The sequence below is a fragment of the Oncorhynchus keta genome, chromosome 14 (genome assembly GCF_023373465.1).
Source record: "Oncorhynchus keta strain PuntledgeMale-10-30-2019 chromosome 14, Oket_V2, whole genome shotgun sequence".
Taxonomy (NCBI): Eukaryota; Metazoa; Chordata; class Actinopteri; order Salmoniformes; family Salmonidae; genus Oncorhynchus; species Oncorhynchus keta.
Window position 1 is genome coordinate 25,076,960 of NC_068434.1, and position 18,619 is coordinate 25,095,578.

Here is an 18,619-nt window from a genome sequence, read left to right on the forward strand (position 1 = left end):
TGACTATAGCTCAGCATTCAACACCATAGTGCCCTCCAAGCTCATCATTAAGCTCGGGGGCCCTGGGTGTGAACCCTGCCATGTGCAACTGGGTCCTGGACTTCCTGATGGGCCTCCCACCAGTTGGTGAAGGTAGGAAACAACACCTCCACTTCGCTGATCCTCAACACAGGGGCCCCACAAGGGTGCGTGCTCAGCCCCCTCCTGTACTCCCTGTTCACCCATGACTGTGGCTACACACGCCTCCAACTCAATCATCAAGTTTGCAGATGACACAACAGTAGTAGGCCTGATTACCAACAATGATGAGACAGCCTACAGGGAGGATGTGAGGGAGAGTGGTGCCAGGAAAATAACCTCTCACTCAACATCAACAAAACAAAGGAGCTGATTGTGGAATTATGGAAACAGCAGAGGGAGCACACCCCTATCCACATCAACGGGACCGCAGAGGAAAAGGTAGAAAGCTTCAAGTCCCTCGGCGTACACATCACTGATGATCTGAAATAGTCCACCCACACAGACAGTGTGGTGAAGAAGGCACAGCAGCACCTCTTCAAACTCAGGAGGCTGAATAAATTTGTCTTGGCCCCTAAAACCCTCACAAAATGTTACAGATGCACAATTGAGAGCATACTGTTCGGCTGTATCACCGTATGGTACGGCAAATTCACCGCCTGCAACCGCAGGGTGGTGCACTCTGCCCAATGCATCACCGGGGACAAACTACCTGCCCTCCAGGACACCTACAGCACTGTCACAGGAAGGCCAAAAAGATCATCAAGGACATCAACCACCGGAGCCACAGCCTGTTCACCCCGCTATCATCCAGAAGGCGAGGTCAGTACAGGTGCATCAAAGCTGGGACCGAGAGACTGAAAAACAGCTTCTTTCTCAAGGCCATCAAACTGTTAAATAGCCATCACGAGCCGGCTTCCACCCGGTTACTCAACCCTGCATCTTAGAGGCTGCTGCCCTATATACATAGACTTGGAATCACTGGCCACTTTAATAACGGAACACTAGTCGTATTGTTTAAATAATGTTTACATACTGCTTACTCATCTCATATGTATATACTATATTCTATTTTACTGTATTTTAATCTATACCACTCCGACATTGCTGGATCTAATATTTATATATTTCTTAATTCCATTTGTGTGTGTTGTTGTGAATTGTTTTAGATACTACTGCACTGTTAGATACTACTGCTCTGTTGGAGCTAGGAACACAAGCATTTGGCTACACCTGCAATAACATCTGCTAAATATGTGTATGTGACCCACACATTTTGATTTGAAAATTACATTTCTCTGTAAACATAAGATCCATTGATTGTATTTCCACGTATTTAATGATTTACAGTAATAGCATCATCCCTCATTTTGATAGCCTACAAGCTCACTCTGTATCACAGACAGTTCACACAAATAACCACAGCTAGCCTTACTGCTGAATCAGGTTATCTACAGACATATGAACTATTGTGGAAATTCTTACACAGGGTCGAAGTCAATCTTAAATGAATCATTGTTTTTTTCATCTCGCTGGAGAGGTTCCAACAAAGTTGATGCACCATAGTGAACGTTTGTCAGGAGCTCTAACGGGGCGGTCCTATTAGTTCCTTTATATACTGACAAGTCATAGTTGCATGATTTAGCTTATTCATAATTCATTCATCATTAACGTTTACTTCATTCATGTGACTGACCAATACTGGGTCATGCATGTGACAGACGAGGCTTCTTCTCTCTAAGCTGAGACCTTGAAACTGAGATATCCCTTTCTCTAAACAAGGGTCTGGGCGTACTGCCAAATTGCAGACACTAATTGTGAGGATTCGTTCAATCAGTCACTTGCATGAACACAGAAATTGGTTTATAGAAAAGCACAAACACAGAACATAGAAATTGGTAAATATAAAAGCACCATCATACAATTTTCCATCACAGAACCTATCTATATGTTTTAGATCAGTGATGTTCATTATAATAATTTCTCACCTCAATTATCAGGCTTATAGCTTTATTACAAGACTAAATAAGATAACTAAGTTAAGTGCATGAGTAAATTCTCATTTAAACATATTTCTAATTTGAGTGCTTTATACTGTATATATATCGACACGATACATGAAATTCAATAAATATACATTACAAAAATAAAAACTAACATCTGACAAATAACATCTTCTACAGTATATTCCTAATAGGCTGCAAATAGACCGAAGTCAAACAGAAACAGTGTCCTCTCCCTGTAATGTGGCTAAAATAAGTGTTCCTGTTTCACTTCACGTGTTCTTATTGTAATCTACCATGATTCATTACATCTAACATGTGTTTGATAAAAACATTAAATATTGACACTGCTATCACCTAAAACGTTTGAAACAGAGTAGTGGCATTACTTGATAGAGTACTTCTGTGTGAACACACGTGTTGGCACGCAGAGCTACAGCAGACATAAAAACACACAGTACTGTATATAAGTCACGTACAGTAGCCTACAGTGAAGGCTGCAGATGGGAGAACGGCTCATGAGAATGGCTGGAATGGAGTCAATGGAATGGTATAAAACACGTGGTTTCCATGTGGTTGATACCATTCCATTGGCTCTATTCCAGCCATTCTTATGAGCCGTCCTCCCCTCAGCAGCCTCCACTGGTAAAATATCAATGACATAATCAGTGGTGTCACTTCAACAGGAGTTGTTGTCACTCCACTGTATGTGATGCATTACAAATGTGGTGCTTGATAACAGTGCGGCCAAAGATGATGATGATGATAGTTAGTGCAGTGTTTACAGGAAATATGGTGTCGTTGTTCTGGGTGGAATTACTCTCTCCGAGTCGGGCACCGCCCGAAACAGCTTGGGCTCCCTTGTATTGGCGTCTTTGAAGACCATGATGGAGGCAATGTTGCCGCAGCGATAGCAGTAGTTAGGAGCTGACCAGACCGTGACCAGTTTCTCATCAAACATGAACTTGTAACCTTCATGGACTAGTTGATGTGCCCGACAGATCAATGTCAAGTTGTTGATGTGAACAAACTGCACATCGAGGGATATATAAACAAAAAAAGAGAGTGAGATGAATGTGAAAAATAAAACGTGACTATTACCCATTTCATATATATTGCTATGTGAAACTGACAATGTATGTACTGCAGTGTACATCTCTAATCAGTGATGAACAAGACTAATCTTACCTCATTGGTGACCTTTGCACCAAACAGCCACCCAGCTCCCCTGGGGCTGATGGCCCAGGTGTCGACGTCCTCGGGGTCTGACCAGACAAGGTCACAGAATGCTCCCTTGTGGGGGATCTCCTGGTTACGCTCAATGGTTCTGATTTGGTCCAGGGTCTTTATGTCTGGGGAGAGGCCCCCATGAACACACAGAATCTGCTCATCCATCAGCTGGCACAAGAAAACAACCAAAGTACAGCATTAGAATAACTGTGATAGTAGAAAATATCTTAAGGCTCATGTGTAATCATCTCCATGTTGGCTTGATATGCTAAAATTGTGACATGGGGGATTTGACTGCAGGAAATCAGAAATACAAAGCAATAGAGTTGTACTCACCGCTGCAACTGTTAACATATCAAACACTTTGGTACAGTAGCGCCAGGCATTGGCATTCCCATATTTGGTTTGGCATTCATCTGAAAGGAAAAATAGACCGGGGACATCCCATTTACAACCAGTGCACCTGGAGTCAATGGTTTGGATTGAACGATGACTACAAATGTAGCCTATTAGTGCAACATATGGTTGCGCTGGATATGGTGAAGAAATGAAAATCTCACCATAAAAGCCATATACTTGGGTTATTTGTCTGCTTTCGTGGTTTCCTCTTAAAAGCGTGATGCGGTCAGGCCATTTGGCTTTTAACACCAGCAGGTATGTGAATGTCTCCAAGCTGTAATATCCCCGGTCAACAAAGTCTCCCTGTAGAGACACAGACACCAAATCATGATGGGGTGATTCTTGATGGACGTTGTAAACATGAAAACAGTAACAGTCAAATCAATGAAGATAAATGGGAGTGGACAAGGGGAGAACATGTGAGTTTTAACCAACCATGAAAATATAGTTTGTGTCTGGGACCTGTCCTCCGGTTCTGAAGAGTTCACACAGATCATAAAACTGTAAGAAGAAGAAACAACCAAGTTCACTTCATAACTACTGAAAAGAAATGTCAAATCGATCAGCTTCAAACACAAGTATCTAGCAATGTTGCTGTAAAACTGTAAAGTAGCCTACCTGTCCATGTATATCTCCACACACAGTCACTGGGGTGGACACAGGCTGGACATTGGATTCCTCCAGCAATAGGTCACATACATAATCACATAACCTCTGAGGAAAAACCCACACTTGGTAAGAATAAGAAACATAATGTAACAGTTTCAGACACTTCAATGTGATGTGTCATGCAATCGTTTAATGAATGAATGGCACAGTAGAGACGACATTCACAAGTGACAACTAAGCTACGGTAAATGACACTCTCATACCAATCATTTCGTCAAGCATGATGATGGCATCCGTTGAATTATAATTCTAGGCTATGGCATCACAGTCTGTGATTTCAGGTCAGGATGCTTCGATATGGTTAGAAGTGATACTGATTTTGCTGTTGCTTATATCTGATAAGTAGGCTTCTATGCGTGCTGCTCATCGGGCTTATTTTTAGAAGTGATTACCATTACTAAGGCATTGATTCTCACCTTGAGGTCGTTTTCAGGTAAATATTTACACTGCTTGGCAATCTCCGCGTATTTATCCAGGTCCAGTGGCGCCATTGTATCAGCTGTTCGCTAATGTTTCTACTACTGTGCATGTTCGGTTCCGTCAGGCAGATTTCCTGAACAGTTTGCGTTATGCTGCCATCTGCTGTGTAGGATACGCACATACATACTATAGGCCTTAGAATTTGGTTGTATATCCTCCGGACCCGGACAGTGCATATTGTGAGCTCTTTAAGTCTTGTCAAATCATAGTCAAATGAATAATTATTGGATGTAACAGTTCTGTAGCTCTTGGCTTCAAAACTAGCCTCTGGTATCATGTAGTGCAGCTCATGTCACTCCTGATCAGCGTAAATACTGCTGACGACAGGTGTTAAGGCCTGTAGCCGCACAGCGGCGCTCGCACACAGTAGAAACAATGGGTGATTAGGCTACTGAGCGCACATATCCTGCATCGGTCTAATAAATATCACAATCATATTTGTTTCATTTAACCCTCATAATAGCCTACGACCAACATGTTTTACATGAATGGATTACCAATTGGGGTCATGTTGACCCCAATAAGAAATTATTGGGAAAAGCAACTATATAAACTTAACTATTATGAAAACATTATTAGAAATGTAAATAATGTTATCTGAAAAAGTATATATTCAAAACAGACTATTATTTAAGCAAAATTACAGCAATTTGCATATTCTGTCAAATTAACATATACATGTTTCCCTTATATAATGTGCAGCTTTTTCCAAAGTACAATCCAGATTAGTACTAAAATGCTGATTTGCCATCATTTGATTGTAGTATTATTTAGTTCTTCAAATGTATAACTAAATATTAATTTTGTCATATTTGAGGGGTAAAAATGACTTCCATTTAAAAGGCGAAGTACACCAAAATGTGAAATATATTTAATTTTATTGACAAAAAGTGATTCATCCATTTATCCTGAGAGCCAATGACAAAAAAATATATGTCTACACTTTCATTATTTACTTACCCCACAGCCAGCATTAGCATCACTGGAAGTGAAACAATCTGGTAGAGCCTATGGCAGGATGCTTCAAAAAGCATGCACAAATCCTCAAAGTCACTTCAAACCACATGGTATAGCAACCAAAATATCACAAGTTGCACATATTGAATATTGGACAATATTGAATGAGCCAGCACTGCTAATACACACCAATACAGCACTATGTACACATTCAGAGGGTAGCTGGTTTCTGTATTACAGTTCTACCTAGTATTCATACCACGGACAGACTTTTATGAGCTGTTTTGACTGTAACTAAGCATATATCTAAGGTATTTTTTTATTTTGTACATGTTCATACATAGTTATAACCATAGGCAAGTACATTAGGTTCTCCATATCTGCAGGTGATCTGTCTATCAGGCCAAGATCACTCCAACAGGCCCCCCTCCACATTCTGAGGATATGTATAACTTAATATTATGTCTCCAGAGAAACCAGAAGGCACAAAAATAAGGTTGTTTTTGGTTTTGTACACAGCCATACGATGTTGTATAGAAAAGTGCAATCTTAGGCAAGTACATGGAAAACTATATCTCTACAGATTATCTGTCTATCTGGTCAAAATAACTGATACAGGTCCCCCTCCACCCTCTGGTGATATGGATAACTTGTTATTATGTCTCCAGAGAAACCTAAATTCAAATAAAGGACATATCTATCAAATTACCATAGGCAGAATTAGTGTTTTGGGCTGGGGTCAAAATGACCCCAGAGGATTAGATTTGTTTTAAAGTACAGAAACATTAAATAATGATTTAGATCAAGTTGGTTGACAAAGTCATGAAAATCAGAAGAATAAAAAACAAACACATTTGGGTTATGATTTTAAAAAAATATTTAAAAAAAGATCCCATCTGGGGACCCTAGTCGGTAGTATGGGTTAAATGTACTTTTTTGGCCTACACTCACTTTTTATACATGTTATTTATTGAGTAGCCTAGCCTAGGCCGAATGTCCCAGAATCGAATTGATGTAGGCTCGCAGCCTGGGAACATAAAGTAATGTAATCTTAGAATGTAATATTATTATTTGTTTAAGTGTATCCAATGATGTTATTTTTGGACTAATAAGGAAAAGTAAAACAGACTTCTCATTGCACTCAATGTGCACTCGCTCAGATTAGGCTACGCACTCAACCAATCAAATGCCTTTACGAAAGGAAAACAAACGCACCTTAATGTACCACGAGACCTCCCATCAATGCCCTCATTGGCTGAAGAGTGTAACAATTTAGAACGTTTCATTGCGCTGTGCTAGGCTGAACAGAAAGTGAAGCCAAGAAACTGCGGGTAGTTCGGTTCACAATCACTGAGAATAGCCGCTGAGGACGTCAATGGTGGAGTCGAGTACGCGAGCTAGTCCATTCAGGGAACGGTCTGAGACAGACCCTTACTAGGTAGGGCTTTACATGGAGAGCTGAAATTTAATATGAGGTTAACGACCTTAATGATGTACATATCCCTGGCTTTGCTATTTATTTTGCATATTGGATTTTCTGATGCTGCACCTCGCGTCAACTCCTACGATGCTTCGCCTATCTCCAGGAAGCCTCGCTCAGCCTCCGAGAGCTTGGAACCGTTCTACACCACATTGCCTAATCGTTTACCTGAGGGCAGGTTTGTGCTCGGCCAACTAACTGGGCTCACGCCGTCCCCTACTATTGGTTTCACCGGAGTGGCCAGCAAAACGATACGGGTCTCCACGACTCCTGTCTCGCCAACTGCAACCACAATTCAGCCACCAACAACTGACCCTACAACCCCAAGGCCAGGCACAGAAATGCTTTTCAACACTAGAAAAAAAAATACGTTTTTGAGCTCCAGAACATCCAATTCAAGCAAAATATCTGCTGATGGGCAAGCATCAGTTTTTCCTCCAGAAAAAACGAACATGGTCTCCATGGTTTCTCAGCGGACGACTAATGATGCATGGTCTTCAGATAACATCGATGCATCGATTTCCTCCTCCGAGAATGGTCAAGGTGAGTAGCCAATGTTTGCTCTTGGGTGTGATAATAAAATATATAATGTTCCAAGAAGCATGCAATTGTAATTTGATCTTGTGTATTGTACAGAATATCCGTAGACTGCCACACCTGGTTACACGTAATTATAAATAGACTGATATATGAACGGATTGAGTCTCTGGACTTTAATTAATCGCCTCACACATTCACCTAGGTTTGCAGAAATTGCCCTTTTGATGCAGAATCTGAATTCATATGTGGCCAAAGGCACAGTCAAAACAATGTCGGTATTATGGCTTTTGACGCAGAGTACAGGCGGGCTAAGAAACTGACAGCTTGTAGAAACAATAGATCATGGACCTCAAACATGGACGGCAGTCTCCTTGTAAAATGATCAAATAACCGAATGATCCATATTAATTACAACATTCCGGTTCAATTGTGCAATATGAATAGGCTATAGGCTACGTTTTGTGCTCACAGAGATGTTGCCCTTATTCTGAGGTAGGCTATGTGACAAGTGTGTCAGATATTATGGTGATTGGATCGGGGGGGGACGGCATTTAAGCAATGTTTTTGTTATCCATTCCCAGACTTCTCCTTGTCCGCATAAAACCATGAGATTGTATTTTTCATGCAAGCAGACAATAACACACGTCCGTTTGGATAGTGGTCTGATCCCTTTGTGTCTATTCAACATCTTTAGACCACGGAAGAGGGATAGGGGAATGTGCTACTCCGCATCCAATCAAAATGACCAGACCAAGACATGAATGAGCCAGCACTGCTATATGTTCAGCGGCTTGTCTCTCACCTCCGCTGCTTTGCTATTCGTATGCATCGCAGATGATAAACGTCCCGACAGAGCCTTTGTGGAGGTTGGGGTGGGCAACACTTGTGAAACAGCTATTTGTCACTGTATAAAATGGCCTCCCAGGTGAGTATCAGGGGACTATGAAATTATGCGCAGCCACCAGTCCGATTTTGGGGGTAGTTAACTAGTCAGCGATTCTACAACCTTGTCGAGGCTCTGTTGTTTTCGGGTAAAGGTCACTCTGATAACAATATCAACAACCTGGGTTAATGCCTCACCTCACTGACACAAATTCTCTGCCTGATGGAACACATTTCTGGTGTGTCACTGTTAGTGTGTTGATGTCTTTCTTTTTACCCCTCCCAATCATTCAATGCAAATCATGGTGATAAAATATCACATTTTATGCTTCCCGCATGTTTTGGAGTTTAAAGCACAGTAGCCTACAGTTGGAGAGGTGGTACCACCCTCCCATGATTTTTGTTAGTAGCATAAACACTGTCATAGGAGGGTGTGTAACTTCAGACAGAGGTCATTTTACAGCAGCAGGTTGTTTTGAATCATCTCTGTCGCATGTGTCCGTCTGCATACTTGAACCATGCAGCCACACTGCTTCACTTTGCTGGAACTAATTACTATGAGGAAGATGGACATTTCCTCATCTCCTTTTTTCACTGTGCTTACATTTCCCCTCAAACCAATTTTCTGCCGCTTTGAAATTGAACACAAACAGACATCAGTCATGTGCACATTTCCTCTGCACACACATGGCATGGGTTTTTCCTCCATTCTTATACTATGTTGTTTGCACCTGCACTTATTATTGCATAATGTGGTTCCAAGGTTAACCTCTCTTCCTCCGTGCTTTGTGCCCAGATAGGAAGTGACAAGTAACTTGATGTGATGGATCCTACAGTAGCTTAGTGCTATTTATTTGTGTGTAACATGGCATAATTGTGTGTGTGTGTGTGTGTGTGTGTGTGTGTGTGTGTGTGTGAGAGAGAGAGAGGGAGCTGCACGGCCCAAGATCTCAGAGTCTGGGGTGTGATCTTGGCTGACAGTTGTGCAGGGAAGATGACTTCAGTGAACAAACGGAAAGCTGACAGTGCTCTCCATGCTTGCATAACCGTGCCCTTTCCCTATTACATAAAGCTGGAACAGTGGCCAGAGATGGAGGGCTAATCTGAGGAGGAGGCGACTGTTTCAGAAAATGACATTAAGTCGTCTCGAATGGCCAAGCTGATGTCTGAGAAGATGGCACAACAATAGAGTACAGTGTTCTGAAAGTTTGAAGGTGTTTACAGATGTTCCGCGGTAAACTGCAATTGAACCGCGAGAAAATCCGAAAACCGTGTGCAGAGACCAGCGGTCTCGGTTTCTGTCAGCTCTATTTATGTCATTGAAACATTGTTTGATTGGTTGTCAAGATGAACTCTGCTCATTGGTCAACCATGCGTGGCGGCCGCTCAAGACTTCAGCTAATTTCATCTTTTGGCGCCTCGAGTCAGTGGCACCACCAACCGTGCCGCTTGTAAAACAGTACCCTTTTTGATCCATTTCAAACCCATCATTCACAGTTTCAATCTCCTACATGGACCTTGCAAGGACAAGCAACCTAGTCAACACACTATCAATGTCCAACTGTTCATTTTCTCTAGTCATGTGTATAATATGACACATATTGAACAATTAACCATTTCCACAATCCTCTGTTTTGTTCTCAGCTTTCAATGTACAGTATTTTATAATGGTTTACAGTATTCAGCAGCCCTGCCTGCTTCCCACATCATTCCTGGAAATTAGGCTGTGTGAATAACAGCAACCTGTCTCCTCTCCTGTAAGAACAGCCCACATGTGCTCAACACCACACCAATGGCAGCCTGGTATTTCCTCTGCATGTCATTACTCTGTTTTTTCTGGGAGACACAACAGTCATCTCATACTCCAACAACAGCAGTCTGTATCCTACCGCATCCACTGCATCCTCCTCCTTCCCCTCCATCTCTCTCTTAGAAACAGACGGGAGAGAAACAGTCAGACTCCATGCTCATCATGCCTGAGCTCAAATAAATAATACATGCCCACTTAGCAGAGTCTACACGGTCATGCAGATATCTGGCGCCTCTCATTGTGTGTGTGTGTGTATTTACAGAATATCCTAGTGGTGGTGTAATATAATACAGTCTCCCCCTCTTTCTTGCTGTCTGTCCCTGCAGAGTCTCTGTGTAACTGCAGCAGTGAGGGGGCTCTAGATGTGGATGACTGTGACAAGAAGACAGGTCAGTGTTTCTGCATGTCAGGGTACACTGGGCTGCTGTGTGAGGACTGTGAGGAAGGACACTTCACCAATGGCACCACCGGCTGCATACCCTGTGGCTGTGACTCCTACGGAGCTGTCAACCACCTCTGTGACAGGTAAGAGCTCTCGCTTCCCATTGGCACTAATGGCACTGGGAATGAAACACTAGACACCTATTTTCATTTGATTTAACTAGGCAAGTCAGAACCTCTCTGGGATATGTGGGACGGTAGCGTCCCACCTCGCCAACAGCCAGTGAAAGTGCAGGGCGCCAAATTCAAAACAACAAAAATGTCATAATTAAAAATTCCTCAAGCATACAAGTATTTTACACCATTTTAAAGATAACATTTAATCCAGCCACAGTATCTGATTTAAAAAAATGCTTTACAGCGAAAGCACCACAAACGATTGTTAGGTCACCACCAACTCACAGAAAAACACAGCCATTTTTCCAGCCAAAGAGAGGAGTCACAAAAAGCACAAATAGAGATAAAATTAATCACTAACCTTTGATGATCTTCATCAGATGACACTCATAGGACTTCATGTTACACAATACATGTTTTGTTCGATAAAGTGCATATTTATATAAAAAAAATCTAATTTTACATTGGCGCGTTACGTTCAGTAGTTCTGAAACATGCGGTGATTGTGCAGAGAGCCACATCAATTCACAGAAATACTCACCATAAATGTTGATGAAAATACAAGTGGAACATGGAATTAGAGATATACTTCTCCTTAATGCAACCGCTGTGTCAGATTTCAAAGAAGCTTTACCGAAAAAGCAAACCATGCAATGATCTGAGTACAGCATTCAGACAACAAAGCAGCCAAAAAGATATCTGTCATATTGTGTAGTCAACATTAGTCAGAAATAGCATTATAAATATTCACTTACCTTTGATCTTCATCGGAATGCACTCACAGGAATCCCAGCTCCACAATAAATGTTTAATTTGTTCGATAAAGTTAATCATTTATGTCCAAATAGCTTCTTTTGTTAAACGCGCGTTCAAGTTCAACCGAACATTGGATGAAAAGTTAAAAAAGTTATATTACAGCCCGTAGAAACTTGTCAAACTAAGTATAGAATCAATCTTTAGGATGTTTTTATCATAAATGTTCAATAATGTTCCAACTGGAGAATTCCGATGTCTGTAGAAAAGCACCTCTCTCGTGACCGCGCCTTAGAGCCTGTGGCACTCTGCCAGACACCTGGCTCAATCCCCTCTCATTCGCCCCCACTTCACTGTGGGGGCGAAGCCTGAAACAATGTTCTAAAGACTTGACATCTAGTGGAAGCCTTAGGAAGTGAAATATGACCCCATTTACACAGTATATTGGAATGGCAAAGAGTTGAAAAACTACAAACCTCAGATTTCCCAATTCCAGGTTGGATTTTTCTCAGGTTTTCTCCTGCCATATGAGTTCTGTTATACTCCGACATCATTCAAACCGTTTTAGAAACTTCAGTGTTTTCTATCCAATACTACTAATAATATGCATATATTAGCAACTGGGACAGAGTAGCAGGAAGTTTACTTTGGGCACCTTATTCATCCAAGCTACTCAATACTGTCCCCCTGTCACCAAGAAGTTAAGAACAAATTCTTATTTACAATGACGGCCAACCAAAAGGTCTCCTGTGGGGACAGGGGCCTGGGATTAAAAATACATTTACATTTAAATAATACATTTACAAATAAATATTATATATATATATATATATATATATAATATAATTATTGTATTAATTATTGGACAAAACACACATCACACAAGAGACAACACTACATAGAGACCCAAGACAACAACATAGCAAGGCAGCAACACAACATGACAACATGGGAGCAGCACAACATGGTACAAACATTTATTTGGCACAGACAACAGCACAAAGGGCAAGAAGGTAGAGACAACAATACATCATACTTAGCAGCCACACATGGTCAATAGGAGTGTCCATGATTGAGTCTTTGAATGAAGAGATTGAGATAAAACTGTCCAGTTTGAGAGTTTGTTGCAGCTCGTTCCATTTGCTATCTGCAGCGAACTGAAAAGAGGAGCGACCCAGCGATGTGTGTGACTTGGGAACCTTTAACAGAATGTGACTGGCAGAACGGATGTTGTTTGTGGAGGATGAGGGCTGCAGTAGACATCTCAGATAGGGGGGAGTGAGGCCTAAAGAGTTTTATAAATAAGCATCAATCAGTGGGTCTTGCGACAGGTATACCGAGATGACCAGTTTAGCGGACTATAGAGTGCAGTGATGTGTCCTATAAGGAGCATTGGTGGCAAATCTGATGGTTGAATGGTGAAGAACATCTAGCCGCTCGAAAGCACCCTTACCTGCCGATCTATAAATTATGTCTCCGTAATCTAGCATGGGTAGGATGGTCATCTGAATTCGGGTTAGTTTGGCAGCTGGGGTGAAAGAAGAGCGATTACGATAGAAGAAACCAAGTGCAGCTTTGATATGTGCTGAGAGGACGACAGCGCACAGTCTCCCCATACTCCCAAGTACTTGTATGAGGTGACTACCTCAAGCTCTAAACTCGCAGAGGTAGTAATCACACCTGTGGAAAGAGGGGCATTCTTCTTACCAAACCACATGACCTTTGTTTTGGAGGTGTTCAGAACAAGGTTAAGGGCAGAGAAAGCTTATTGGACACTAAGAAATCTTTGTTGTAGAGCATTTAACACAAAATCTAGGGAGGGGCCAGCTGAGTATAAGACTGTATCATCTGCATATAAATGGAAGAGAGCTTCCTACTATCTGCACTATGTTTTTGATGTAAATTAAGAAGAGCATGGAGCCTAGGATCGAGCCTTGGGGTACTTCCTTGGTGACGGGCAGTGGCTGAGACAGCAGATTTTCTGACTTTATACCCTGCACTTGTTGAGAGAGGTAGTTAGCGAACCAGGCCAAAGAACTCTCATAGACACCAATACTCCATAGCCGGCCCACAAGAATGGAATGGTCTGCCGTATCAAAAAAGCAGCACAATATTGCTTAGAATCAAGGGCAACGTTGACATCATTGAGGACCTTAAAGGTTGCAGTGACTCATCCATAATCTGAGCAGAAACCAGATTGCATACCCGAGAGAATAGTATAGACATCTAGAAAGCCAGTTAGTTGATTATTGACAAGTTTTTCCATCACTTTTGATAAACAGGGCAAAATAGAAATAGGCCTATAACAGTTAGGATCAGCTTAATCTCCCCCCTTAAATATTGGATGAACTGTGACTGGCGTCCAAGCAATGGGAACCTCTCCAGAGAGGATGGACATGTTAAAAAGTTTGGGGATAGGGGCAGCAACTGTAAAGAAGAAAGGGTCTAAACCATCTGACCCAGATGTTTTTTTGGGGTCAAGTTTAAGGAGCTCCTTTAGCACCTCAGACTCAGTGACTGTCTGTAGGGAGAAACATGGCAGGGGGAAAAGAGGGAGAAGCATCGGAGATAGTCACATTAGAAGGGGTGGGAGATGAGGAAATGTTGGACGGGCAAGGAGGCATGGCTGAGTCAAATATTAATCCTGACTTAATGAAGTGGTGATTTAAAGAGCTCAGCCATGTGTTTCTTGTCAGTAACAACCACATCATCAACATTAAGGGACATGGGCAGCTGTGAGGAGGAGGGTTTATTCTCCAAGTCTTTAACTGTTTTCCAGAACTTCTTGGGGTTAGACCCACAGAGAGAGAACTGTGCCTTAAAGTAACTAACTTTGGCCTTCCGGATAGCCTGAGTGCGCTTATTTCTCATTTGCCTGAACGAGAGCCAGTCATCCTGAGTATGGTTGTGTCGAGCCTTTTAGCCAAATGGAATTCTTGAGATGAAGAAACTCTGCAAGATCACGGTCGACCCAGGGGCTGAACTTGTTTTTAATTCTCATGTTCTTTATGGGGGCATGTTTGTTAACAATATCAAAAAAGAAGGTCCAAGTGTCTGACAGGGGGCTCAAGCTGATTTTATACCATTTTACAGAGACATGAAGGAAGACTTGCGAATTAAAGTATTTTTTTTTATCAAGAGTCTATGACAAATCAGGACAGGTCGTTTCACTGAGCACCCATTACGAACACAGGCTGTAAAACAGTGATCACTAAGGTCATTACAGAAAACACCAGACTGATCAGGATTATTTGTGAGGAGAATAGCCTTTTCCGGGTGTTTGAAGTCATACCTTGTGGGATTGGTAATAATCTGAGGAAGAGTTGGGGAGTCCCATTGCTTTAGGACTTGGTCATGTGGTTCAAGCGTGTCCCAGTTTAGGTCACCGAGCAGGACAAATTCAGACCTAGTGTAAGGGGCCAGGAGAGAGCTTTGGGCAGGTAGGGTACAGGCCGGTGCTGATGGAGGACGATAGCACCCAGCAACAGTCAACAAAGAGCTATTTGAAAGGATATTTATAGCTACTAGCTACCAAGCCAGAATTAATTTACATTTTTGAGTCCATATATACTGCATCTTTGGCAAATATTCAGGAAGATGTAGTTTAGAAGTCAAATCTGTTTGAATAACTGATTTAGCAGATGCTGTTGTGCATAAAGATACTGTTCTGAAATGTACATTTATCTTGTCACACAGGAAGTTGTAGAGTTCGAACTGCTCCAAATAGCTAGTGTTTATGATATATTGGATCCATCATGTGGAGTCATTATCCACCTGGTCTTGTTCAGCAGCCTGGCCAGCCAGGCCACCATACCCCTGGCCTTTGTAGGAAGAGACAGTGGGGCTGCCATACCTCGGTTGGTTCTCATATCTTGAGCTAAACAACACACTGCCCCAGATGCAGCCTTACAGTTTGTGGGAAAGAGTGTGACTTGGAGAGAGGCAGCGTGTGTAGCTTAGGAACATGGTAAAAATAGCTGTCATATTTTTAACTTTAAACCGTTGAAAGAGATGTGGCTGGTCAGAAATCTGAGTAAACATCATTGAAATCCGTGTGTTTCTAATGCCTGGTGGCAGTGAATCAGCTGTCAGAATATACAGCAGGTTGGGCCTCCCGAATGGCGCAGTGGTCTAAGGCGTCACTATAGACCCGGGTTTGATCTCAGGCTGTGTCACAATGGGCTGTGACCGGGAGTCCCATAAGGTGGCGCACAAGTGTCATCCGGGTTAAGGGAGGGTTTGGCAGGGGGTGCTTTACTTGGCTCATCATGCTCTGGCAACTGCTTGTGGCTGGCCGTGCGTCTGCAGACTGACTTCGTTTGTCAGTTGAACGGTGTTTCCTCCAAAACATTGGTGCTGCTGGCTTCCAGGTTAAGCGAGCGGGTGTTAAGTACGGATTGGCGTGTCATGTTTCGGAGGACGCATGACTCAACGCCTCTCCCGAGCCCGTTCGGGAGTTGCAGCGTTGAGACAAGATTGCAGTTGCATATCATGAAATTGGGGAGAAAGAGGGTCAAATACAGTTGATGTCGGAAGTTCACAATTCCTGACATTTAATCAGAGTAAAAATTCCCTGTCTTAGGTCAGTTAGGATCACTCCAATACCTTAACTTTGGTGTCCTTTAGCCACAACTTTGAAAGAATGCTTGGGGTCATTGTCCATTTGGAAGACCCATTTGCGACCAAGCTTTAACTTCCTGACTGATGTCTTGAGATGTTGCTTCAATATATCCACAGAATTTCTCCTCATGATGCCATCTATTTTGTGAAGTGCACCAATCCCTACTGCAGCACAACACCCCCACAAGGTGATGCTTCCACCCCCGTTCTTCACGTTTGGGATGGTGTTCTTCGGCTTGCAAGCCTCCCCCTTTTCCCTCAACATAACGATGGTCATTATGGCCAAACAGTTCTATTTTTGTTTCATCAGACCAGAGGACATTTCTCCAAAAAGTACAATCTTTGTCCCCATGTGGGTTGCAAACTGTAGACTGGCTTTTTTATGGAGGTTTAGGAGCAGTGGCTTCTTCCTTGTTGAGCGGCCTTTCAGGTTATGTCGATATAGAACTCGTTTTACTGTGGATATAGATACTTTTGTACCTGTTTCCCCCAGCATCTTCACAAGGTCCTTTGCTGTTGTTCTGGGATTGATTTTCACTTTTACCAAAGTATGTAATCTGTAGGAGACAGATTGCGTCTCCTTCCTGAGCGGTATGACGGCTGCGTGGTCCCATGGTGTTTATACTTGCGTACTATTGTTTGTACAGATGAACTTGGTAACTTCATGCATTTGGTAATTGCTCCCAAGGATGAACCAGACTTGGAGGTCTGCAATTTGTTTTCTGAGGTCTTGGCTGATTTATTTTGATTTTCCCATGATGTCAAGCAAAGAGGCACTGAGTTTGAAGGTAGGCCTTGAATTACATCCACATGTACACCTCCAATTGACTCAAATTATGTCAATTAGCCTATCAGAAGCTTCTAAAGCCATGACATAATTTTCTGGAATTTTCCAAGCTGTTTAAAGGCACAGTCAATTTAGTGTATGTACACTTCTGACCCACTGGAATTGTGATCCAATGAATTCTAAGTGAAATAATCTGTCTGTAAACAATTGTTGGAAAAATGACTTGTGTCATGCACAAAGTAGATGTCCTAACCGACTTGCTAAAACTATAGTTTGTTTACAAGACATTTGTGGAGTGGTTGAAAAATGAGTTTTAATGACTCCAACCTAAGTGTATGTAAACTTCAGACTTCAACTGTGTATTTATTTATTTATTTAATATACAGCAGGTCAACAACCTGTAGCTTTATATTTTATTGTGCCAAAGTAAGTCTATGACAAACGTTCAGAACATTCAACATGTATGTTGCTGTTTTATACATGAATGTAAGGATATACAGTACATAGGACTCACATTGTAGGATTAGGGTTATAAAGGGAAGGGTATATTACTAGAAACTTTTCAAGTTTACCTGTAAACTACCAGACTTTTGGTAACTTTCAAGTTTTTATTTTATCAGATGACATCTAGTGGCCTTTGAGTACCTGAAATTATCACAGGTATCTGTAATTGTATCTGGCCCTCTGTGTGGCCTTATCACATGTAAAGTATATATAAAATACTCAAATAAGATTTGAAAATAATAAATAGAATGACAAAGCTGTGAAACATTATCCTAAGTAAAAACCATTAACTTTGTGAGTACCAACATGAAATATCCTTAACATTTTTTTTAAGGCACTTTATTTATTTTACTATGTCAATATGTTTTGTCACCAAACTGGTGGCAGTTGTGAACAGTTGGAAGAGTTGCAGAGTTCATTGAAGATAATTCCATTGTTGATTAGATGCTTTTTTCAATAAGGCTATTTTCTCTTGAACCATATGGTCTATCCACTAGAAACAATATGGACACAGATATAAAAAAAAAACTTTTAAAACATTATTCAAGTATAAAATACCAAAGTTACCATAGATTAACTGTTATTTACCAAAATGACAAGATTCCAGTAAATTTGGTAAATTACCAGTAGCTTTGCAACCCTATGTAGGATAAAAATGTCCACCTTTTGCCTCATTCTCTCATTTACCACAAAAAAATGAATCAATACAGCAGGGGTCATCTAGGTTCAGCCGCAGGACCATTTTCTTTTCTTGAGCAGATGGTCAGGGGGCCGGAACATAATTACAAATAAGTTTTAGACTGCAAATTGACCACAAGAAGCCCAAACATATTGACTAAAACAACCATTTCAAACCATGTTTACATTTGTATAGGATCCAATATCTCTCTATTATGCATGGGAATAATTTTGGAAAATAATACTTTGGT

General features: G+C 41.5%; 2 protein-coding genes across 4 annotated transcripts in view; one reads left to right on the forward strand and one right to left on the reverse strand.

The window, feature by feature from the left end:
• Positions 1 to 2,558: 2,558 nt before the first annotated feature.
• Positions 2,559 to 5,048, reverse strand: LOC118394217 (serine/threonine-protein phosphatase 6 catalytic subunit-like). The gene is made up of 7 exons (XM_035787443.2): positions 4,736 to 5,048; positions 4,269 to 4,364; positions 4,086 to 4,151; positions 3,812 to 3,953; positions 3,588 to 3,667; positions 3,210 to 3,419; positions 2,559 to 3,051 (listed from the first exon to the last, which is right to left on the reverse strand). The coding sequence occupies exons 1-7, from the start codon at positions 4,808 to 4,810 to the stop codon at positions 2,803 to 2,805; spliced, it is 918 nt and encodes a 305-aa protein (XP_035643336.1). The 5' UTR covers positions 4,811 to 5,048; the 3' UTR covers positions 2,559 to 2,802.
• A 1,997-nt stretch (positions 5,049 to 7,045) lies between these two features.
• LOC118393048 (multiple epidermal growth factor-like domains protein 9) overlaps positions 7,046 to 18,619 on the forward strand; it is a 47,925-nt gene continuing 36,351 nt past the window's right edge. The window contains exons 1-2 of one of the 3 annotated variants that reach the window (XM_035785260.2): positions 7,046 to 7,779; positions 10,795 to 10,993. In XM_035785260.2, coding sequence (XP_035641153.1) covers positions 7,227 to 7,779; positions 10,795 to 10,993 — 752 coding nt within the window. In that variant the 5' untranslated portion in view covers positions 7,046 to 7,226. Of the gene's footprint in view, positions 7,780 to 8,520; positions 8,702 to 10,794; positions 10,994 to 18,619 lie in introns of those variants that run through there. The other 2 variants (XM_035785259.2, XM_035785261.2) reach the window with 2 other exon arrangements.

What these genes read in the sequence shown, in the direction of transcription:
- LOC118394217 (XM_035787443.2), bottom strand. Translation starts at nt 4,810, where the DNA reads ATGGCGCCACTGGACCTGGATAAATACGCGGAGATTGCCAAGCAGTGT. An exon ending in ATATGTTAACAGTTGCAGCG is followed by an intron (nt 3,420 to 3,587) that starts GTGAGTACAACT and finishes TTCTTGTGCCAG; the next exon opens with CTGATGGATGAGCAGATTCT. An exon ending in GTGCAAAGGTCACCAATGAG is followed by an intron (nt 3,052 to 3,209) that starts GTAAGATTAGTC and finishes CTCGATGTGCAG; the next exon opens with TTTGTTCACATCAACAACTT.